General features: G+C 46.4%; 1 protein-coding gene across 1 annotated transcript in view; it reads right to left on the reverse strand.

Moving 5' to 3' along the window:
- Nucleotides 1-6,177: 6,177 nt before the first annotated feature.
- LOC144730693 (neprilysin-like) overlaps nucleotides 6,178-24,154 on the reverse strand; it is a 32,382-nt gene continuing 14,405 nt past the window's right edge. The window contains exons 12-24 of the mRNA XM_078611382.1: nucleotides 23,211-23,344; nucleotides 21,114-21,207; nucleotides 20,608-20,736; nucleotides 19,560-19,658; nucleotides 18,937-19,020; nucleotides 17,464-17,567; nucleotides 16,239-16,297; nucleotides 14,975-15,094; nucleotides 14,195-14,328; nucleotides 13,118-13,183; nucleotides 11,612-11,707; nucleotides 11,146-11,222; nucleotides 6,178-10,438 (exon numbers count right to left, since the gene is read on the reverse strand). Coding sequence (XP_078467508.1) covers nucleotides 10,339-10,438; nucleotides 11,146-11,222; nucleotides 11,612-11,707; nucleotides 13,118-13,183; nucleotides 14,195-14,328; nucleotides 14,975-15,094; nucleotides 16,239-16,297; nucleotides 17,464-17,567; nucleotides 18,937-19,020; nucleotides 19,560-19,658; nucleotides 20,608-20,736; nucleotides 21,114-21,207; nucleotides 23,211-23,344 — 1,296 coding nt within the window. The 3' untranslated portion in view covers nucleotides 6,178-10,338. The remainder of the gene's footprint in view (nucleotides 10,439-11,145; nucleotides 11,223-11,611; nucleotides 11,708-13,117; nucleotides 13,184-14,194; nucleotides 14,329-14,974; nucleotides 15,095-16,238; nucleotides 16,298-17,463; nucleotides 17,568-18,936; nucleotides 19,021-19,559; nucleotides 19,659-20,607; nucleotides 20,737-21,113; nucleotides 21,208-23,210; nucleotides 23,345-24,154) is intronic.

The raw sequence follows: 24,154 nt of genomic DNA on the forward strand, positions 1-24,154 counted from the left end.
TGGTTATTACCGTGCCATTAAAGTAGTTTCAACATAATCACCATATGGGCCAGAACACAGAATACACTTTCATATATATGTTAAAAGCTCTGCTTTACAAAATAGATAACTCTTATTTCCATGTTACATAAATGGTATTTTACGAGCATTTGGCCTCAGGGTAGAATTTATATTAACGTTTCCACGTGGTTAAACAGAGCACAGAGTGTGTGTTGTTGCTCTGTCAGAAAATACAGGTTTCTGGATCTAATTCCCACCACCAGATCGGCCTGACTGAGCCCAACCAAGGGAGCTGGGATAACGGTAACGTTGCAAAGTGCGCAAAACTCTTTTTTAAAAATACATTTTAACAAAATTGCCGAAATTTTGCACAATATTCAACATTTATCCGGTTTGCGAAAAAAATATCATCACATATAGTATATTTGCCAACTTGCCAACTTTGATTTGAATATCTCTTCTTCTTGGTTCTTTCGGTAAAGTCACGTAGAAGGGAAATAATAAAAAATAAGAATAAAACATAATAAATTCTCACGACGTTTCGGCCACAACGCAAGCAGCCGTCCTCAGGTGAAGAACGCTGTCTTTCTGACAGGTGAAAAACGCTGTCTTTCCAACAGCTCTGTTCTTCACCTGAGGACGGCTGCTTGCGTTGTGGCCGAAACATCGTGAGAATTTTATTTTATTATGTATAATTTTTATTATTTTATTATTTCCCTTCTACGTGACTTTACCGAAAGAACCAAGAAGATGAATCCCTGCAGTCACGAAAGCTTTAAATCAAAAATTGAATAGCTCTCTCTGGTGTTGGAGAATTACAGTTCATGCTTTGACATCGTACCTACTACGATCTAAAATAAACAATGAATTACAGAACTGTACAGCATATGTCAAACAAATTTACAATTCTAGATGCGTTGAAATGATGTGCACTATTCTGCAGTTTGAGTGAGCAAAACAATTTCTACCATTTAAATTTGTTTTCCCGATAACTATCAAGAAAAATAATAATGATATAATTAGATAGCATCGTTGTCTGTTACCAGGTTTATGAAGAAAATTACTATCAGGGTTTTATCAGTGACATGATAATACAAAACATCATAATCGTAAATGTAATATTCTCTATCGCACGATTTGTTTGCATTACCTGAATGTGTTTTATAAGTTTTATTTGACAAAACACGTCACTTGTCAACTTTCAATGTTTTTATTTATTTAATCCGCTTACAATTGTAATCCTGTAAGGAGACAGCTGGGCATGGATACTGACATTTGGGCTCATTGTCAATGTCATAGGCGTCACGCCAAGTGAATGGCTCTGCTGGATTATCTGTTGAACTTACGGATGAACTGAATTGAATTTGTTGCTGCCATTATAACCGCTCCAGTGTCACACGTGTGGGTCAAGGCAGCTTAGCTTGTCCCTTTTGTGAGAGCGTACACTTTCGTCAAATTAATAAGCACATTTTGTTGAGGAGATTTATATGTAAAAAAAACGTAATGGCCTTTAATTAATTCAAAAAGGCCACGCACAGATGCAAATGTTCGTTATATTGGGGCTGCAAAGACATGTGCGCAATGCTTTATTGTCCTTGTAAATTAGTGTACTTTCATCACTACTAAGCTGTATTCATTCGTTACGCTTCGTAATGACTTGATTTTGGAAAATGTGCGATTTAAGAGTAAACAAAAGCGTAATTACACGATGACCGTGCACATTAGCAATTAGAGCCCTCTCAAAGGCTCCGCAACACCGCATATGAACAAACACATATCAAGACAAAGATCCCCAGGATAGCCTTTAACAGGCTGCTGAGTCAAGTGCTGTTAGTGAGCGCCTTCTAAGGCCGCCACGGCACACACGAGGCGTGGAGTACCCAGCACCACACCTGGTTAGGCAACCTTTGTGCTAAATTAAGGCTGAGTCAACCAAGCGGAGACCCGAGATTGGCTCGGATATCACTTACTAATTAAGCTAGCCATGGTCAGAAATAAAACTCGGTTGTTTGGAGAAAAAAATGGGACCTTTTCTGGCAGTGTCAAAGTATGAGAAAAAGAATAAATGTTACCCTTTCTGGCAATAAAAAAGGTGTTAAGATGTTCAAACACCAGATAGAAACCTTTTGCAAAGAACCATGTCTGCATTAACCACACGAACTTGTGGTGAACATGAAAACAAAACATCTTCTGATAATACATGAATTGTCCTGGAAAGGCCTTTTGGCGTTCTCTGGTCTGACGCTGGTGATACTAGGCCCTAAAAATTAACCCGTAAAAACAAAGTTTTCACTATAAATCCTTTATATACGTGGCGGCTAGAGTCCTCTCGTCCTCTGGCTTGAGATGGCTGCCACCTATGGGTCAGATGATTGCCTGCCACCATTAAGCAATTGGTAATTAAATATAATTTTTTTTTCCTAAAAAGTGTACAAATTTGGAGAAAAAAAATTCACGAAAATTAATTGTCACGCACAACGAGTCTGTGTGCAAAATGTCAGCTCGATTGGGTCACGGGAAGTGGGTTAAAAAACGACCGAAAGATTTGCACGGTCGTAAGCGCGCAAGCAAGCAAGCAAGTGAACTTAATATAAAGGATTTTAAAAGGCTGTCTTTGGTGCAGAACAATCAGTTTCACGGACAATACATATAATTAACGGAGCATGTTTTTGTTTGCATGCTCACCACAACTACGAATGGTCAATGCAGACATGATTCCTTGAAAAAGGTTTCTATTTGGTGTTTGAACATCTTAACACGTGTTTCATTGTTATTCGGTTGGTTGGGTTCGTAGCGCGGTGCACGATTCGCGGGTCGCTGCTCTCCACCGAATCACGCACACCCACACACACCCCCAAGAGAAGGTTGTGACAAAAGAAGAAGAAAAAAAACAGCTAATCAATGAGACCTCTCTTGGTGCCTTCTCGCAGAGGCCATGTAAAAATTGATCAGCTCAATATTTGCACTCCGGGCGATGGAACGACGTCCACCGACAGAATCCTGCAAATTTACTGAAACGAGGATAATGAAAGGGGGAACGCTTTTCAGCGCAAGACGGGCGATGTTTACAGACCCTTCCTATCTACATTTGTGAACCAGACAGCTTTTTTTTCACCGACACTAATTCTCAAAATGATCTGCAAATTCCCTTGTTGGCGATGTGCACGGTGAAGGGAATTACGGTAGTGCAGTGTGTTCTACAGGGTGCCAGGATGAAACTCCATTACGCATCACATGCATAGGGTGTGTAAAACCATTCGTAGACTCAAGCCTCAACGAGGCTCTTGCTGCGCCCTGTGATGGGCAACTTCTGTGTCCGTGAATGCGGACTTGGCCCCTACTTGTGTGGATGCGTTTTAGTGGGGCAATGGTTCGAGCGTTGCCCTTTGAATCCGGCTATCTCGAGTTTGATTCCCATCTGCAGCAGCGAGTGATATTGTAATTTGTCCTTTGCTTCCTCCATCCGTCACCAACCCGCACGGACCAGCGTGGTGAAGTATGATATATATATAAAAGAAACATCCACGACTGACATGGGGGTGTCTTCATCCATTGTCAGATTGAGACATGGCTGGAATTTATATATGTTTACAACATATCTATTTGACTTGTGCAAATTATACTTATATTAAATGTTTGTTTCCGTGTCATTGCATGTGTGTGCGCCACTCGATACCCTTGGGACACTTGCAAACGAGGTGTTCCATCTCATGGGGATTACCCAGGGAAAATGTTTTGAAAGGAAAATAAAAATCCATGATATAAAGAACACGCAATAATTTCCCCCTGTTTGCTTCTAGGTTACAGATCGCACCTTTTACGTTTGAAACTAAGCAAACAACCAACTCCACATAAGTACAGTAATCCCTTCTGGCTCTTAATGTGTTTTTTTTGACTGACCACGTGTTGATATTCACTTTTCCATCCTGGGAGCATAAATCACCCGTAATTGTAAAAAAAGCCCCAACATACCTCTGCCTATTCCCCGGTCCCAATGGCTCTAGGCTATTCTCAGACGTAGTTATTTACCAAGAACACATCCCAGTGTGTTTTATTTATTTCTTTACGAGTCTTGTGGTTTTTTTGTACTTTATGGAACCGATACACCTACAAGGAGCGATATATAATTCAAAATAGTAAAAACCTCAACCGCATAGCAATTGCGAGGTTTGTTGTTGTTGTTATTGTTTTGTAGGGGAGAGATGCAGTGTGGGAGTAAGTATAAAAAGTAAATTAATAATGGTGCAAAACTAAGTAAAGTGAATATATTTTATAACATTTGTCCGTTCAGATTTTTGTCACTTTATTGTAACGATTCTGTTCATTACCAGGGACACTGTGCGCTCGAAATACCGGAATAATTCAGAGGTGGGGTGCCCCGGGGAAGATCCGTTTCATTATTAAAACTCCGTGATTTCCATTCATAACGAATTCGGCCCCCATTTAAAGCCCGTTACTTCATCTCGCTTTTCAAATGATAAAACATTTCTAAAGATATATAAACTTCATTCCACTGAAACCACCGAAAATCAAAATCCAATTGTGGAACGACTAATCCGATGGCACGTCGATGACTGCTCAGTCCAGGACTAAGTTGGGTCTACGATGGCTCAGCGTGGACACGCGGCTTGCAGCGAGTCAGCGATGCTCTACGCGCCTACTGTGGTAGTGCGATTTAAACAAAACATTTGCTTATTTTTTTTTGTTTTTAACAGGGTGTATATACCGTGTCCCGTTGCATGTGCGCGACACGGTACGTGCGCTCACGTCGTCTCGAGCTTTCCTCTGCGCTCGGTATCAAGAGCCACTTGCTTCGCGGAGTGTTCATCGTGTGCGTGCGATTGTGGTTGTGCCACGTGGTGTGTGTCGCGCGCACGTCGAGGGTGTCAGTGTGTCAATTATAATAGACGCTCGGCTCACGCGCTGGTTATGAGCCACCCATTGAATGCCGCCACTGCCCGCGAGACAGCGGTGTGGCTAAGAGCATTATTTGTTCACCCTCCCTCCCAAAGCGCGAATGTTCACACGTAGCATCTGCCACTCATTTGAGGCCGAGTTGCCCTAGGGAAGGCTAAGACCACGTTCACATAGCAATCGCTGCAGGTGTGTGTTGCCACGAGTATAATGTGTCTCCACCATCGTCGGGGCCCCCATCGGTATGCGGGGGGAGGGTGGGGTCACGCATGCTTTACTTCATATACAAAAATGAGTCTTTTTTATCCAAGTTGTGTTTTGTCACGAGACAAAGCTTCCACCTGGATCGCTCATAAAGCAGTGTAACCCCTCGTGTTAGAGGATCGCCCACAAAGAGAGGAAATGTTTTTTTACTCTTTATCACTGTTGTTGTTTTTTTCACCAGGTAAGACCCACTAAGCTGTACAGTTATTTTTCACAAACGACCTGGCCACAAATGATAGCTCAACGAAGTGGCTTATCACGCGGAAATGTATAGCAGTCAATTACTCGAAACGCATGTTTCTAAATGTAGAGGGATTACCCGGAGAACCCAGAGAAAAATCCACACGATTAACGGTAAGAACATGCAAACTCCAAATATACAGGCGTCAGGGTCGGGATCTAACCCGCGACCTCCTGTATACCAGGTGAGGTAGTTATCATCTCGCCACCGCGGTGGCCCGATTAGGATATCCGGTTATGATTTGGTCAAATATCTGAATCAAGATCCTCTTGAAAATTAGACTCGGTGAACCTCGGAGTGGAAAATTCAGTGGATGACGTTGTCACACGAGAACACACAACTCTGAATAAACACCAATGACAGAGACGTCATATCATTTTGTTTCCAATGAAACCGGCCGGACGGCTCAGTGGTTGAGCAACTGGCTTCACCATCGTCCAACAAGGAGATGGAGCGATGGAATCAGTTTCGTGTTGTGCAGGTGCTATGTGGATTTATTACATTGCCACTTTGTAAGAGGGTGGGCGGTAGCTTGGGAAGGCTTTCATTTAACAGAAGATTACTCATGAATGATGATGATTATGAAGAAGAAATAAAATGCGATCACGGTTATATGTGTTATGGTTGGCAACACAGATTTGGTTTTGACAAAATGCAGTGGGTGATATGGTGAAACTGTTTCTGAATATTGTTTTAATGTATTCAAATATCTACAAAAACCCGCGGTATTAGTTTAAATACCAAAACAAAACTTTACGTTAAATTTTTTCAATTTTATTACCGTTAAATGTTTACACATTTGTTACCCATGGAAAAAAAGTAGTTTATTTTTCAGAAAAAAAATATACTTTAATAAACGAAACGTCCATCGCGTAAACACGATTGCATTCAATCTGTGACTAATCTCCCGTTGCGATTCTGGAGCCGTGTGAATTCCGTTTACCAAAATCGTGGCCCACTTCTATTGCCTGTCGCAAACATGACAATTCAGAAAGGCGGCGCGGTGCCGCACGGCACGAGCGAGCGAGCGCACGCGAACCGCACGGCGAGCGGTGCAAGACAGCCACACCGGGCCCGCACTGCGACCGCGGCTATCACAGACACACCGTGGCACGCGTCGTCCACCCAAGTGGCGCGTCGCTCGTCCGCTCGCGACGCCTCGAACGTTCACGACGCCAGCCTTCAAAACGTCGACGTCGGCAAGGAACGTTGCCAATCTTCCCGTCCGTACGACAGAAGAAGCACGCGGCGGAATGGCTCAACGCACCTGCGCATGCCTCCTGTGGGAGATGGAAGTAACTAAAGGTAAACATTGCTCGTCTTGCTTTTGAAATCAGCAGCCCCCCCCCCCTCCTTTGAAAGTGGAACATCGAAAGGGTCCCATTGAATGTGACAGGTTATAAAGGGACACTGTTAGCACGATTGAATCATCGATTGCCATTAACCCAAAACCTACTCCACATTTCCGGAAGGCTCAACCAAGACACGTGGTGAGCTGGCAGCCCCTGGCCACCGAAAACCCCGGCAACGTTTACGAACCAGAATGTTTTTTTTCAGTGCAGTTTTACTGTCGACGAGGGGGCCTCTAGTGATTGAAGTAATAAAAACGAATCGTAAAATGAAGATACGCGTTGCTACTCGATTAAATTTTTTAAGGCTTTCGCATTTCCCCAGCCTCTCTAAATGGCAAAGGATGCTTTTCAAATCATGCTGCTCTACAGTTTACTTGTTACTTCCAGCTCTCATGCCACGCACCTCCACGCCAACATGAAATCGGTAACGACTTCCACAGCTCACGATCACGGTTGGCAAATCACTTAATGCGAGTGTGTGTGTGTGTACATCTGGAGTGTAGCTGTAGCTGTAGTGTGGTAGTCAGTGCACTGCACTACGAACCCGGCTAACAGCGGAGACGATTATCTGAACTGGTCCTGGGCCTCCCCTAGGTCGACTCAGTCTCAAATGGGTACCTGGTGTGGTGTGTAAAAACATCGCCGCTGGGAAGACAAAGGTGGCCGGGCGTGGTGCTGGCCACCCACCCCCTCGTGTACCGTGCCGGCCTTCATAGGTGCTCGCTAACAGCACTTGCCCCAACAGTCTGTTAAGGCTATACGGGGGATCTTTGTCTTTGTACAGCTGTGTGGACTGTTCAAATCAAATGGAAACGTTTTGAGATGGAAGTTGAGGCAATGGGATTCCAGTTGGCTCGACGGTACTGCGGTTAGAGTTCAAATCCCGGTCAGGGGCTTGGACTCGGCTCACCATCATTCCAGGGTGGTCGATAAAACGAGTACCACGGTGTGAGAAGTCAGCAGGGGGTGGCTTAAGCTGAGACTCGCGAATACGCTTTGAGCCTTTGAATGCAACTTCCCAAAAGCTGCCTGCACAACACATCTGCCGTGTCCCTTAATTCTATTCACCCATTAATACAAAACAAAATAATGTACATTCTGTTAGTATTCGTTGAGTAATGTGTTGATTGAAAACGTATCACGTTTGCTCATTTAATAAAGCACCAATACACGCGAAGCTGTTTATCTTCACCCAGCCTCTGTTTGTGTTTAGATGTTGGTCCATGTAAGCCCCGTTACCCACACAGGATGTCACGATTGTCAAGCACGTCACTTCACAATAAACCTACAGCAGCAGCAGCAGCTGCTGGATATGACCCACACCCCCTTCGGAGCAAATCCAGCCGTGCTTTTTTAAAATCCTTTATATTAAGTTCACTTGCTTGCGCGCTTACGACCATGCAAATCTTTCGGTCGTTTTTTAACCCACTTCCCGTGATCCAATCGAGCTGACATTTTGCACACAGACTCGTTGTGCGTGACAATTAATTTTCGAGAATTTTTTTTCTCCAAATTTTTACACTTTTTAGGAATTTTTTTGTTATATTTAATTACCAATTGCTTAATGGTGGCAGGCAATCATCTGACCCATAGGTGGCAGCCATCTCAAGCCAGAGGACGAGAGGACTCGAGCCGCCACGCATATAAAGGTTTTATAGTGAAAAACTTTGTTTTTACGGGTTAATTTTTTTACCAACGTGTGCTTATATCAGAGGTTGCCTTTTGTATTATGTGTGTTCAACTTATTTTGCACCGTACGAAGTCAACCGTGCTAATTAGAACTCTGATTATACAAGCTATGCTTATATCAGAGGTGGGACAAAGTCATTGTTATGCAAGTCCAAGTCGAGTCGCAAGTCATCAAATTCATGACTCGAGTCTGACTCGAGTCCAAGTCACATGACTCGAGTCCACATCTCATAGGTGGGACAAAGTCATTGTTATGCAAGTCCAAGTCGAGTCGCAAGTCATCAAATTCATGACTCGAGTCTGACTCGAGTCCAAGTCACATGACTCGAGTCCACATCTCATAGGTGGGACAAAGTCATTGTTATGCAAGTCCAAGTCGAGTCGCAAGTCATCAAATTCATGACTCGAGTCTGACTCGAGTCCAAGTCACATGACTCGAGTCCACACCTCTGGCTTATATTAAGATTTCACTGTGCCTTTTTCCTAATTGTGCATACATGCTTTGCCGTAGTTTGTGTATCCAACCACTGTGATGCTGTGTATGGGAGACGAGTCCATGACGTCCAATCTAAATGATATGTCGTTCACTATCGAATCAGTCCTTGAGGAATACATTCACACTGATTCTAATAATCCAGGCTTTCATTTGAAGTTGAAGCTATTTCTTCGTGAACGTCTTTCTTGGACGCATCTACATTATGTATGTCTTAAAACTCATGTTGTTTATCCAGAAATAAAAAGTGACTCGTTCATTTATGCCCATTTCCTATTCGAAAAGGTCCGAGCATTGGATGTTTGCCATCATTATTTTTTGCAAGATGAGTTTTTCTATCGATAGCTCTTTAATTGCAATACTTTTGTCTTCAAGTATTACATTTCAGCAGCATTAACCAGACACATGGGCCAGAGCTCACTTTCGAGGATTGGAGTGTCCGAAAAGAAAATGCAAATAACCAGTCGTGCAAGGTGCACGCGTGTCGTTTGCATTTGCGAGAAGCAATTGTTGACCGTGCAAACGTCCGCACGTGCGCGCGTGTGTGTGTGTGGTGTGCTGACTCTGGGGAGCAGTAGCACAGCGAATAGCTCATTGCGCTACGGACCGGGCCAAACGAATTCGATTCCAGTGTACGCCGAACATCAGTGGCCGGTATCTGGACCGATTCCGACGCCTCCCCTAGGCCAAAGCAGCCTGCTGTGGTGTGGACAAGCATCACAACACCTCAGAGATGTGTGGATCTGGCCCGTTCACTTCAAACTCCCGTGAAATGTCACGGCGGAGGGGGGTGATTGCGATGAGACTGACGTTCCATTGCTTGTCCCTGCCTCTCGCATTCATGCTGCTGCTGCTGCTGCACAACAATCTACCACACTGTGTCACTGTTAACATCCGCACGACCGTGCCGCTACACATTCACGATTTCACCCATTTGCTGCCGTTCCTAAGTCGGTCTGACTTCCCTTTGTTGACGACATCCTGGCAATCCCTCACCCAAGTGCATCAACACTGCGTGCATGTGATCATTAACCCCCACACACCCACCGCCTTGCCTTGCTATTCAATTAACTGTGACAATTCGGGGAACCCAATCCGATTCAAGAATCAATTAAAAAATCAATGGCATTGTGGCGAATGTAAGCAACCGCCAATTGTGGTGGCTGCAGGCAGGGACCTCTTGAGCCGAGTACCTGCATTGTACACGAGTCGAGACAAAGCAAAAACTATTCCCAGCAACGTGATTCCGTGCGAGCATCGTCGTTGTCGAAGGGCGGTAAGTAGAAAAAACAGATTTTCCTCGACGAGTCGATGCGTTGTTGCGTGGCTGATGATGGTTCGCGACGGCACGCACGAGTTATTTGGGGAAGAGTCGTCACTCGGTTTCACCAAACGTGGCACTTGCTTATGGGGTTCATGGCGTCAGAGGCCTTGCACTTATAGGCCTCGGAAAACTTCTCGAAGTTCTGCAGGGATCCGATGACCCTGCAAAAGAGAGACGACCGCGTTCGCACGCGGTAAGTTGTCGAACAACGACAACAATGAACGGCACGAAGAACCAAATCGCAACTAAATAGTGAGCAAGGGGCATGGAGACATTTGGTAATTAGCTTGGAGATCACCGAACATGGGCATGTTGCACACCGTGGCATCGTAGGTGTTGCGAGAGATGGCGGTGACTTGGGGGGGGGGGAGGCTTTATCCAGCAGTGGATCGACCATAGCTGTTGTTGATAATGTTGACGATAGTGCTCATGCCAATGACAAGAGGCCACAGTGGTGGTACAGTGGTTAGCGCGCTGCGTTATGAACCCCCAGTGACCTCCATTTGGTTCCTGGCTACAACTGACATTAGTCGCGGAGAATGATATCCAAACCGAACTTGGGCATCTCCTCCTACCTGCGTGGTGAGGTATGGTCAAACAGCCCCCCCATCGCCAACATGACTTGGGGAGGCCTTCATCCAGCAGTGGATCGGTGCAGGGCTGAGTTATTGTTACTTCATCATGATGCAAAGGGTGAGTGAGTTGCATTGTCAAGGAGTGTGCACAGCTCTCCGATGTCTTTTTGGTTTGATTGCCGAGTCGTTTTGATTGACGTCCGACATTTCACTGCGCACGCCAGGGGAAAGCTGTAGAGCACAACCGCATCATAGGGCTCCGAGGTGAAGTGACGTGCATTTGTGGGACTGACCTGAACTTTCCAGGGCTGTGCACGTCTGTTTTAATCGAGTTGCTGGCATACTCGGGTCTGTAATCGCCGCACCACACCTGAAAACCAACACATGACAAGAATAATTAGGGTGGGTAGGTGACTTGTGTAGCTAGGATAGGTGGCTCCTGTGTAGCTAGGTGATAGGGCACACACCACACGAATCTAGCACGTTGCAAAATGTGTTTGGTGAATCATACATAGGTGGAAGCCACGATGGTAACGATGGGTGATGGATGCATCACGGAGCGCACACAATGATCGTGTTTATTGTTCAGCAATTGATGCCTTTAAATTAAATTCAGACAAAGTAAAAAAGCGGGACGTCAGCTTGATCCAGCAGTTGATTAATCCTGCCTCATGATGTTAGTGATGTTGATGACGATACCAAAATTGCAAAGGCTGAATTCGCTTTGCGGCGATGATATGAGTGTTGTTTATATTTTACCTGAGCAAAGTTCAAGAAGAAGAGCTGTTGGTGGCTGAGTTTGAGCCCGGGCAGTGGCAGTTCTTCGCCATTGTTCTTGACCCATGCCATGTAAGCCTGCACACAACGCGGCCATGTGTCGACGACACAAGGGCAGCAGCAGAACACGACATGCGGTTAGCGACGTGCGGCGCGAGAGAAGCTCAACATTCATAATACAGGTTTTTTTAGGGGTTAGATTGCGTAGATATAAATGTGTCGTTAAACCGGCCACCACCCGACACAGCCAATTAGTAAGGTTTGTCACGGTAACAGAAACTGGCAATTCGTTACTTGTGTAGTGACATAGAATGGGTCACATAGCAGCATAGCGCTGGCTGCTGGCAAGGATTGGCATCTGCAGCTCACAGCAGCCCTGACTGGCAGCAGGCCACGTGATAGACTAGAGAGGGATCTCAGGGAAAGGTTACGGAAGGGGCACATCGAGAACCCGCTAGTAGGTTCCAGAAGAGGGGCGTGGCCAGGGGCGGAGCCAGGCCACGCTGGCAGGATAAGAGGGGACCCGGGAGGGGAGCTCGGGGCTGTCGTGTGGAGTGGGGTCCCCGTCGTGCTGCCGCTGGAGTCTTCACCGTCTCGGCGTCGCCAGTCAGGCAGTCTACCAGCTGCCCTGACTGGGAGCCGTAGTTACCCAGTGTTAACGGTTAAGGCCGTTTAATAAACAGAGTGCCTCCTACTCTTAGTGTCTCAGAGTCAGTCACTACACTTGGACAGTACACCGGTGTGTTGAAGAGCAAATCCACAACATTTACAAGTTCAACATACATACGCGCGAGGGGGGGGGGGGTTGTTGCTGCTGCTGCTGCTTCTGGGATCGCATCAGTGCCGGATTAAGCTAGTGCGGGGCCTGTAGCATATTTTATAAAGGGGCCCTAAAATATATATAAAAAACATAAACATTAAAACACAAAAAAATGTTATTGCATAGTAAAGTAATTGTATTTTTTCATTTGCTATACAGACAGATAATACGACACATCTCTAACCTTAAACACCCAGTCGTTCGTAAAAGTTGAAGGCGGTATAGTACTATAGTAATAGAGCAAGTGCAGACTCACTGAACCGGAATTGATAGCTTGAAAGCATTTAGCGCGGGGCAACTTGAAAGTGCGGGGCCCGTAGCATGCGTAGCTACTTGTGCTACCGGGACAATCCGGCACTGGATGGCATCGCTGACTCGAGCGTCAGCTGGCTTCGCTGGCGAGCTCGGCGCTTTCTACCAACTCGCTCGGCTCGGCGTCATCAGCCGCTTGGCGTCACAATGAAAAATTTAAAATATTTTTCAAGGAACGTGGCGCACGCGCTCCACGTGCGTGTTTCTTAGGGTACGTCCATGTGGCGCTGTAGACACGTGTCGGCACGCGCAATGAAAGGGGGGTCACTATCGCAATGAAAGGTGGGGAGGTGAGACGTGGGGGACAGTGCTGTTGTGATGGTGCGTGGAAGGTCACCGTGAGAACACGTGCTCACCTCGTAAGCCTGACGGATGCCTCCGTTGTCAGCGATGTTCTCTCCCAGCGTGTTGATGCCACTCAGCTGCAGGTTTTTTTACACGTCACGACAACAACAACAACAAGAAGAAAAACACAGCAACCACAAATGAGCTGTTCACTTCGTCACTCGTGCTCGCCGTGGCCACGAGTCAGGACTCGCTGTCGCCAGGTTGACGCTGCAGTGAACGTGCGAACAATCGCGCCCGGGTGTAAATTTCGCAAAGTATTTTGAGAATTTCACAGTGGGTGCATTAAAAAGTTCATAAACATTACAAGAAGCGCAGTCTCTTTTTTTGTTGTTGAAAATTATCGCAGTACCGCTGCATTCATGGGCTCTCCGACGCGTTTCCACATCCAGAAACAAAATTAAACCGCGGTTTTCTCTTTCGTTCACAAACGTGCACCGTTCCGCCATCAGTAGCTCAGCGTGTTTTATAATTTACACCCTCCCCACCGACTCCACTCGTTGATGAATTTTCACGACGCGGCATCGTCGTACATTCGATTTTAAAGACACCCCTCCTCCTCTAAGCGGGTGTGATGCCCGACTCTTCCGCGCTGGGCAAGCATGTTCGAAGACTTTTGACTTAGAACTTTCGTGACTGCAGGAATTCGTATTTTTGTTTCTTTCGGTAAAGCCACGTTAATAGAAAACAAAAAATAAAAAAGTGAACTAAATAAAGATAATTAAATAAAGTGTAAATAAAAATAATAAAAATTCAATAAAAAAATAAATTGAACATGATAAAAGATTTATATTTTTAGAATTTTTTTTCTATTTCCGTGACTTTACCGAAAGAACCAAGAACATGTTCGAAGAGGCGGGCCGCCAGTCCCCGCGCGTCGCCCCACAGCACGTGACCTTGCCGATCAACTAACTGCGGTGCAGCCCCATCCACACGGCTGGGTGGGCAGCTCTCCCATTGCTTCAACTGCCACGCCGCGGAGATCGAATTGAGCTGACGGACCTCCGGATCGCAAGCCCCGTGTCCTAACCACTCATGCTGCAGCAGCCTCGATTCCAAAACACACACAGTTATTCCAAACTCCTTACGTTCTGTCCTCCAGCAAGGTCCCACTGGAAGTTTCCGTACTGATCGATGATGCACTGCGACTTCTGCTTGAAGTTTCTAGCCGATTCGGCCGACCACCAGTCCACGAGGTTGCCGTCCTTGTCGAAATTACGACCTACCGAAGCACAACGCCCGCGTTCACATAAAGGTATTCGATAACGGCCCACATGTGTGGATCATTGCATCTCCGACGAGCCACGCTTGGCTATGTACGGTGCGAAAGAAGTTCAACGTTACATGCCGCACATGCAATCGGGGTCGACTATTTTGCCACATTTACGCTGGCACAATCACTTTGGTGCGAGGGTTGCAATGATTTTTTTTTTATCCATATAAATAAAGACGTTCATCTGTATGTCTCAAAAACCTCTCGGGTACTTCACCGACAAGGCAAAAAGCTGAAATTTGCTAACCAGGTAGCTTTAGGACACAAATAACAGAACATTCCGGAAATCCGAGATTTTTTATTTTAAGGCCCCCAAATCTTGATTTTATGTGCCCCATAAACACGTTTGTGCCTGGTGTCATTCAGAAACCGTTCAAAATATAAGATTGCGGGTTTTTTCGTTTGATAGACCATTCAAGAGCATAAAGTTTAAGCGAGAATGATTGCTCTATCTTTTATATGTTTCGTTTAGATATTTGACTGTAGATAAAAATTGTAAAAAAATAATAATATCAGGTTACGTGTTACATTTATAGAAAACTTTTGCCTGCCGAAGACAGGCTTCGTGAACTGGTTATTATTCTTCTTCTCTCACCGCTGTCGTCAAAGCCGTGGATTATCTCGTGCCCGATCACCATGCCGATGCCGCCGAAGTTCAAGGACATGGCCTGATCCAGGCCGAAGAAGGGCGGTTGCAGGATCCCCGCTGGGAACACTGCGTTGGTGGGGAGTGGATTGGAACACATTCAGCAGATCGTGAACAGCCACATGCACGCCCACGCACACTCTCCTCCTCCTTCAAGGCAGATTGGAAAACGCCGACAATGATTACGCTTTTAAAATAGAACCCATTAACGCAAAACAATGTGGACGTATGGAGATTTTAAACAGAACCGGGGGATGGGGGGAATGGACAATGAGACTGGGGTACATTTGCAGGGAATTTACAACAGGGGGATAAGGCAACGTGCAACCGCTTATGTCTTTGCGGTTATGCCGTAAAGTGTGCTGGTGTGTGTTTGGGTCGTGCCGCCACGCCGTTTGGCAGGACATCGTGCCGATGAAAGCGCGGTGCCACCCAACAACACAGCTGGTTATATGGGTGCTGTAAATTTAACAGGGAGGTTATCGGGTCCACAGATGTCAACAGTATTATAAATAAGAGATTAATGATACATTTCCATTCTCCGACAGACATTCAACAAGGCATTGACAGGAAACACTGATGCACTTCATACATTCACACGGTAAATGTTGTCAATTATTTGCACATTCCAAAAAAATATGTAGAATTGCATCATATTGACTGCAAGGAGGAGTGATGGTACAGTGGTTAATTCACTATGCTGTAAATCCAGTGATCTAAGGGGCCGTACATAAATGACGTCACGCACCTAGGAGGGGGGGGGGGGGATGACGTCACGTAAAAATGCGCAACTTTAAATAAATATGGACAACACGTTCTACTTAATTAAATATACTTTTTAATAAATGTTTTCTCCTACAACATCAGAGTGCAGCGCCACATTAAATACGCACTACAATGACAGTAGTTTAAAGCGATTTGAAGCATGTTTTATATATTTTTTTTTTGGGGGGGGCAGAGCTTTATGACGTCATATTTGAGGGGCGGTCTGACTTTTTGTGACGCCGTGTGACGAAGGGGGGGGGGGGGTCAAAAATCGTCCAAAATCGCGTGACGTCATTTATGGACGGCCCCTAAGTTCAATTGATTTCAATTCACTATGCTCGACACCTTGACGCAATGAGATTGAATTTTTTTTTGCGTACGAATGTGTCTGTTTCGTGAACTGCTTTGCATTTGCTCGCGTGTTGTACTTTGTGTTTGTGCTCTGTACCTATCTGATTGTAGCTGGAGCTGTAGAAAGCGTTGACCACAGCTGCGCCTGAGATCCATCTGAAATGAGAAGAAATTGCAACGGGCATTGGGCTCGTGGCTTATCGTGTGATTGTTGTAATGAATTTATCGCGTAACGATTAAATCGTGGTGGGCCGTATAGTAAGCCACTGTAGTCTGCATTCATCCATTCGTTGTATGAGTGCAAAACTACTCAAACTCTCTCTTGATGCCCTCTCCTCGTGGCCAGCAGCAGACATGGACATTGGCATTGTAACTCCTGAACCGTATTTCCATCTTACGCGATAACAGAGTAGAATTATTTCTAATAATAACGACAGCACAATTTATAACGCACACAACATATCGAGGACATATAATGACGGTGTCGCTCGTAAGCCGGGCGCAAGGGTGCATTTACGTGTCTCCCTTCTTGGCAGCAGCAAAGGATGGAAAATAATATCCTCTCTGGCAAATAAAACACATGTTGTTCAAACAACAAATAGATACGTTTCTGCAAGGCATCAAGTCTGCATTCACTGCAAGCACTTGTGGCAAAACATGCAAACAAACAGGCTCTGATGATATTCGCATTGTCGTTGAAACTCATTGGCCGACACCAGAGGCAGCCTTCTTCGTGGCCTAGTCTCACCGGTGTCAGACCAGAGAATGGCAAAAGACAAAGCAAGTCAAAGGTGTTTGAGCATCCGAAGACCTGTTTTATTGCCAGAAAGGGTAAAACCTATTCCACTATATATTTCATACTTGAAGTGTCTAATAGAACGAGGTCAAGGTAAAGGTGCGGCCATGCAAACTGCTCGCTCACACAGCCGCTGGCAGAAGGGCCTCTACGAGAGGAAGCTCCTCAAGCCAGACGCCGCCGGTTCGACCTCCCGGTGCGGTAGTTGACACAATGGGCAATTGACTTAAATCGCCCGGCCTCTTGTCCAGCCAGCACTTTAGATCGGTACACACTTCCGTCGATGGACAGGTTCGTGCGTGGTGGAAGTGGTGGGTACACCCACCTCTTCCAGCACATTTGGCCAGCATGGAAGTGTAGACCAAAGTATCCTTGAGAGAGATTCTCGAGAGTTACCTCCCTTGTGCCAGCAGTAAAGTGAGGAAGCAACTGCGGGACTGCACCTCCACATTTCACCGATCACAGTGTTTCACATGTGCAGGTGAAGAATATTCCGTGAGCGTGATGAATTTAAAAAAGCCCTCACTCATTCTTGTCCACTGCGGTGTTGATTCTTGCGAGTCTTCTTTTAGAGTCGAACGCCAGTGATGCCAGCGTGTTCGCAAAGTACTTATCGGTGGTGTACGCCAGCTACAACATCAGAACACAAACAAAGCATATCGATAATTACCTCCACACGCATAACCTTCCAACCCCCCCTCCCCCCCTGCCCTCTTACCATGGGCACTGTGGGTGAGTGTCGTGACGTCCCGGCAATGTTGCGATGTGGCTAAAAGACACCCACGACATTTTGGACAATAAAAATCATATTTTAGATCCCAAGGTGACATAATGCCGATGATGGAACCTTCGGTCGCAAGGGAGCGGCACGAACAGTAGGAGATGCACCGAGTCTGGAGAAATCTCGCGTTTACAGCCCTGAGTTAATTCCTTATTCCTATGTCGGGGGAGAGTCTATCCATAGCAGTGCAAGTGTTACTTCCCACAAATGGCACTCGTTTTATTGACCCCCAGAAGAGATGATGGGCTGAGTCAACCGCAAGCCAAGATTTGAACTCTTAAACAACCAATTGCGAACCGCTGGCCAACTAAGAGTGTACCTGGCCATTGGGATCTCAGTTGCTTATACATCACGTGATGGCGTGATTGATGTGCACACTGTAGCAACAGATATTGATATGGAGTTGCCTGTATGGGTGATGTAGCGGGTAGCGCGCTGCGCTACGAACTCGGAGACCCAAGTTCGAGTCCCACTCACGGCCAACACCAGTGGCGATTATCTGAACCGGTGATGGGCCTCCCCTAGGTCAACTCAGCCTCAAATGAGTACCTGGTGCAGCGTGTAAACGCAGCCGCTAGGGAGACAAAGGCAGCCGGGCGTGCTGCTGGCGGCACACCCCCTCGTGCGCTTTTGCAGCCTTCATAGGTGCTACTTGCTTACAGCACTTGCCCCAACAGTCTGTTAAGGCTACACGGGGGATATTTGTCTTTGTTATATATAGACAAGTTGATGGTTTGCCCGTTTGCCACTGCCATGGGGCTTGGCGGTTGGAATTCCACCACTGGCTACCAACACTTTGGGCCACTCTAAGAGTGGCTCCGCTTGCTGCTTATTAAACAAGGTAACCAGAAAAGCGACGGGCCCGAGTCAGGATTAGAACCCTGCCACTGAGCCGCCTGGCCCAGTAGTTGCGTAGATTTTTTTTTGCACAATCGTAGTACAGTACAGCGCAACACTAAACCTGCGGCGCAGTAAATTTAAGGAACAACCACTCGCTAAGGGGGCACTCCTCGACCTCTGACGCGTGGCTGTGCGCGCACCTGCCTCTTCCTCACGCGACACTTTGACCTCGCGATCTTTTAACCCTTGCAATGCCACACTACGTGCCCTCGCACCCCGTAACGGTGTGATCGGCACCGAGTGAATGGGGCCGTGGTAACGTGGCGAACACACGCGATCCGATGTTGTCAGGAGGCACAGTTGATGTACTCGACTCACTTCATCGTATTCTTGGTCGATTTTGGGATCGTCTTTGTCCACGATGAACTCGGGATATCCGATCCGATCGACGATAGCAAGAGCCTGCAATAGAACAATAACTTAGATTATCTCTTGGCCATCCGATGGTAATCACGTGCACAGAGGTTGAATATGCTTAATGATGTCATTATAAAAATAAAATAATCTAAATAAATACGGCTTTAACTCAAAAGCCAAAGTGATTTTCTGCTCAAATGAGCAATGAGGTGGTTGCTCCTCTCCTCTTCACAGCTCGGAGCCAGTGGTGGAAATTACACCTTCCTCTCACGGGGCTAAGTCCATCTATAGGACGACAACCAGCGTTGACCTCCCCACAAGGTGGTTACTTTATTTTATCGACCAGAAAGATGATGGGCTGATTCAACCGCCAACCGAGATTTGAACTCGTGGAACTTCCGATGGTGAAGCCAGTTGTTTGACCACTGAGTCATCCGACCGGTTTAATAGCAAACACATATATTTCTCTGGCATTGGTCTTCAATCAAAGTTGTGTTTTCGAATGCAACAATATATCATCCGATAATTTACCCACTCCGAGGTTCACCGGCGGCGTGCCGGCGACTGTGACAAGCGTCGCTCACCTTGTCGCGTGCCCTTCCCTTTGTCGCCTCGTCCATCCAGGTAATTTTGTCCAGATTTGCAATGAACACTTCGCGAATCCACTTCACAAGCTCTTGCACCTTTGAGCAATGAACGACGGGCATTAGACGGGCAAGCAGGAGGAGTGGCGGTGCATAAGTCGACACCCATTGTTTACCCAGGTCGGTCACACCACTGAGATCGTGCTGTCACCCTCCTAGAATCTCTCCCAGCATCCAGAATAATGCCGGCGAACAGAGGGGGAACAACACATTTGGCCGTCCGGCAATAAACACCTCGTTCGACATCCAAAACATCGGATGCACCTCCTGGCTTTGACATTCCTCCCACCTCCAAGATACTAGCCGTGGTGGTGGTGGTGGTGGTGGAAACCATCAACCACATCAGAACGTCAACAGTCTGATGCGCACATCTCCTTCATGAATGGAAAAGTAAAGACAGGCCACAGTGCGATTGTGGCTATGCAACCAAAACGATCGACCATTTTTTTAGTGAACCACTGTCGTCTGCGCTCTTTCAATGAAAGAGGAATAAGCGAGAATACACAAACTCTCTCCTGCAGCCCTCTCGCCATGGCGAGCAGACCTCGACATTGACATTGAGCTCCTGAACGCATCGCCATCACACGAAAGAACAGAAGCCCGGACCGATGGCCAAGAACGACAGCGGAGTTGAACGTTTTAACTCCTCCGCCTATGGACCATCGCGTTTAATATTTCTCTAATGGGCATTTAGTTAATTAAAGCAGCCATTGGTTGGATTTGCTCCTCCAGAGGGCACTTGGCCTACTCTTCCACGCTAGCTAAACATCCTGGAAAAGAGTGGGGGGGAGGGGGGCACCCATACTTCACCCCACCACCCCACATAAACCTGGTGTGGTGTACCCACCTACGCTGCTGGGACACTGAATCTAACCGGCGACCTCTGGATTCGAGGTCGAGTGTGGAAACCATCGTCCCCACGGTAGCTGCCCTTCTACTCGAATATGAAACACAAATAACGCATACTACTAGTACTACTACTACTCACCACTTTTTTGCTGTCTCCAGCGAATGCTTCCTCCACGTAGAGAGCTCCCACAGCGTTGGAGAGGATGTTGTTGACGTAGCTGCTGCAGCTCCTCCAGCGAGCCTTGTCCGACGTTGTTCCGTACAGAGCCTAAGAGAGAGAGGCAGGGAATGGGTCACCTGCAACTCACAGGGCCCCGGTCCTCCATCTCTAGATGGAACGTACATTCTTTAGAACTGCTTTTTGTGTTTAGTTTGTTGTCCTTCCCCCACACCTTTGATAAGCATGGTGCAAAATAAGTTCAACATATATATATAAACATACAAACACTCACTAGGCATAGACGTAGTGACACACATATACAAGTCCAGCTGCGTTCACTTGGAATTGAGGCGTCACTTTTAGCGGCTTGATAATTCTTGCCATAGCTTGCCCCATGTATTGATACATGCGATATCATGCACGTAAATATGTATGCATGCTTTCATCGCAAGCTTAAAATACATCGTCACACCAATGCGAAGTACCTTGCGAAATTCAGCTCTGGCATCCTTGAACTTTTGACTGAGGGATTCTACGTGTTCCACGGTGAGCATCCAGACGATGTAGTTTTGAATCGTGCTAAACCAAACACACAAACAAAAGCAACCATAATCATCAACAATCAATAAGTGCCTACACCATACTTGCCCATCGACCTTCTCAGTGACAGGAGGAAAACCAGAAGGCCGCGGTGATACATCAAGAGGATTTGGTGGAGGATGGGGAAAACTCAATGGAAGCCACTTAAAGTTTCTATTCAGAGCCCATTTCAGTTTTGAATATAGATGTACAATGCTAAGGGTGGAGGCAATGGCACAGCGGTTAATACACAGCGCTATGAACCCAGCCAACCAAGTTTGACTCCTGCCCATGGCTAAGTAACATCGGTGGCGAGTGATATCAAAACCGGTTCTGCCCTCCTCCCCACCCCTTCACCAACCCGGCACCGACTTAGCGCGGTGAATTATGTTCAGGCAACTCCCATGACCAACACGGTGTGACGTTTGGGGAGGCATTCATCCAGCTGTGGATTGACAAAAGGGCTCTAAGTTATGATTATATAACGCAGCCCCTGGACCTTATGTAGGCGTCTAGGACCCCATCGTGTAGCCCTGTGATCTCTCTCACTCGTCGATGCCTCACTGCCCTCACCCACTTCTCAGTGTTGTTGCCTACGCTGCGTTCGGCATCTTGAGATGCCGTTGGACGTGGACGTGTTTACAAAGCCACGTGATTGTCATTGTTGTTAACCTCGAAAACAAAGAGGCTGATGAGAGCCGATCGGAGTGCTCCTGGGAAGGCTTGAATTTGATTGCGATAAGCCAACCAGCTGACGTGTTTAACCCTGGCATGCTGCGCGTTGACTTTGCGGCTCGGAGACGTGGAAACTGACGAAGAACGTTGAACAAAATTAGGGCGACCGGTTCGCGAAACGAGACCGCAGAACGATACCCGGCTGTCTACAAACTAAGTTGTGTCTGCGGCAGTAGTGACATTGGGGAAACCAAACGACATGTCTCGGACCGTGTTCGCGAACACAAGGCAGATTTGGAACACGGCAGAAGCAATACCTCTGCAGTGGCTGATCATTGTTATAACGCTGTGGGCTCGCACGATATTGTTTTTTCCAAGACCAAGGTACTCTGCAAACATTCGGGCTACCATCAAAGATTTGTTCATGAAGCCATCCAGATATATAAACACATAGACAATTTCATCCGAGAAGATGGGTATAAGCTGAGCAATCACTGGAAGGACGTTATTAACCAAGCAAAGTCGTAAGTTGCTGTGGTGCTTCCTTTTTCCCTGCCGTTTGGCTGTTGTCTCCGACTCTCTGAGTTGCATTGCCCTGTTAGGTGCCTCTGCATTAACGGGCTGGGGTCTCACTAACATGGCCACCTCTGCTCCCTTAGCCTCGATGTATCCATGGTTCTGGCTGTGTGATGGGCTTTGTATCTCACTGGCGTGACCACCGTTTCGGTGGTTCTCTTGCGTTGACGCGCTTGCCTCTCACAGCGCAGTTGGCAGCACCGCAGCTTGTGTTACACATTGACATGACTTTAACTTGCTAATCCCCCTAATCTCCCTGCCTAATCTCTCCCATCAACATAGTGCTAATCTCCCATTAACACTGCTGTTGTGCGCATATGCGGGGACGATACTCTTATGCGGCGACGAAAGCTCATTTCATGCTAATTCATCTCCCTAATCTCTCTCTCCCTAATCTCTCCCATTAACACAACTGACGTGCTTGCCCATCGCCACGTAAATAACCTCTTGTTGTAACAGCTCTCTCGCTGGTTCAGCAGTTCCACTGCTGGATTGTTTTTTCGCCAGAGGACGACCGCTTGTGTTGCGATCGAAACGTCGTGATACATTATTTTTTATTTTATTTTCCTACCTACGTGACTTTACGGAAAGAAGCAAAGAGTATGGATTCCTGCAGTGACGAAAGCTTCAAATCAAGAGTGTGTTGTATCGTTAACAGAAATCAAGTAAGGTTGCAAGATTGTCGTGTGCACATCACGCAGGCAAACGATAACACGATCAAGTTATATTGCGTAAATATGAGATGTAATTACCTCGGTGATTCGTCTTCCAGGATGGTTTTCAGTTTGATCAGGTATTCGGGTGCATAGACCACGATGTTTTCGGCATTACCAATATCTTTGATACCAATAAACATTTCTTTCATGTAGGCGAGCCAGGAAAAATTCTGAAAGTATCAAAGAGTAAGTTGCGACATTATAATACATATAGTCAACCTTCAATCAAAGTAGAAAATAAGTATGCAACGTAAAGTTGTTGCACATGAACCACCAGGCAACTTTGGGGAATTTAGGCTCCATGCAAAAGCAATCAGGGTAATGAAGGATTGGGGAATTTTAGCAAGTCTCTCATAAAACCTAAAATATGCCACGAGTCTCGATTTATTTAAATGCTTAATTTAACCACACTTGCAGATGCGCTTCTGCGGGCGTCTGGAACGCTTTTCCTTCCGATATTAGGAAGCCATTGAAGCTATACACTCTTAAATCATCTAGATTGACAAACTCGTTTCTTTACAACTGCCTTCTGTGTTTAGTCTGTTGTACTTCCCCCATTACCTCCGTTGAGCACGGTTGGCTACGTACCGCGGTGTGAAAGAAGTGCAACACACACACGCCTGCGAGAGGACCTTCTGTACGAACTGGTGGCGCGCTGCGTTTATCTGTGTGTGCGGGCGACTGCGCTGCGATGGGCAAGCGCCACGCTGGCTGCCGCATCCCCTCTTCTCGACTCTCCGTGTGTACACTTCTTTGCCACGTAAACGTACGTCGTAATACGTTGGCAGACCATCAGACGTTCGTGCATACACGTTCCAGTTACGCGTTTGCTATGCGTGTGTCATTTGACACCCTGGGCCAACCCTTGCAAATGAAATGTTTCCATCGCAAGGGATTTTCCCGGTATGTATACATATAAGAAAAAATACAAATTTAAAGTCAGAAATGTCAGTTTCAGGCGGTAGGAATTAATTGTTGTT

Source organism: Lampetra planeri, chromosome 36, assembly GCF_965212315.1.
Source record: "Lampetra planeri chromosome 36, kcLamPlan1.2.h2, whole genome shotgun sequence".
Classification (NCBI taxonomy): Eukaryota; Metazoa; Chordata; class Hyperoartia; order Petromyzontiformes; family Petromyzontidae; genus Lampetra; species Lampetra planeri.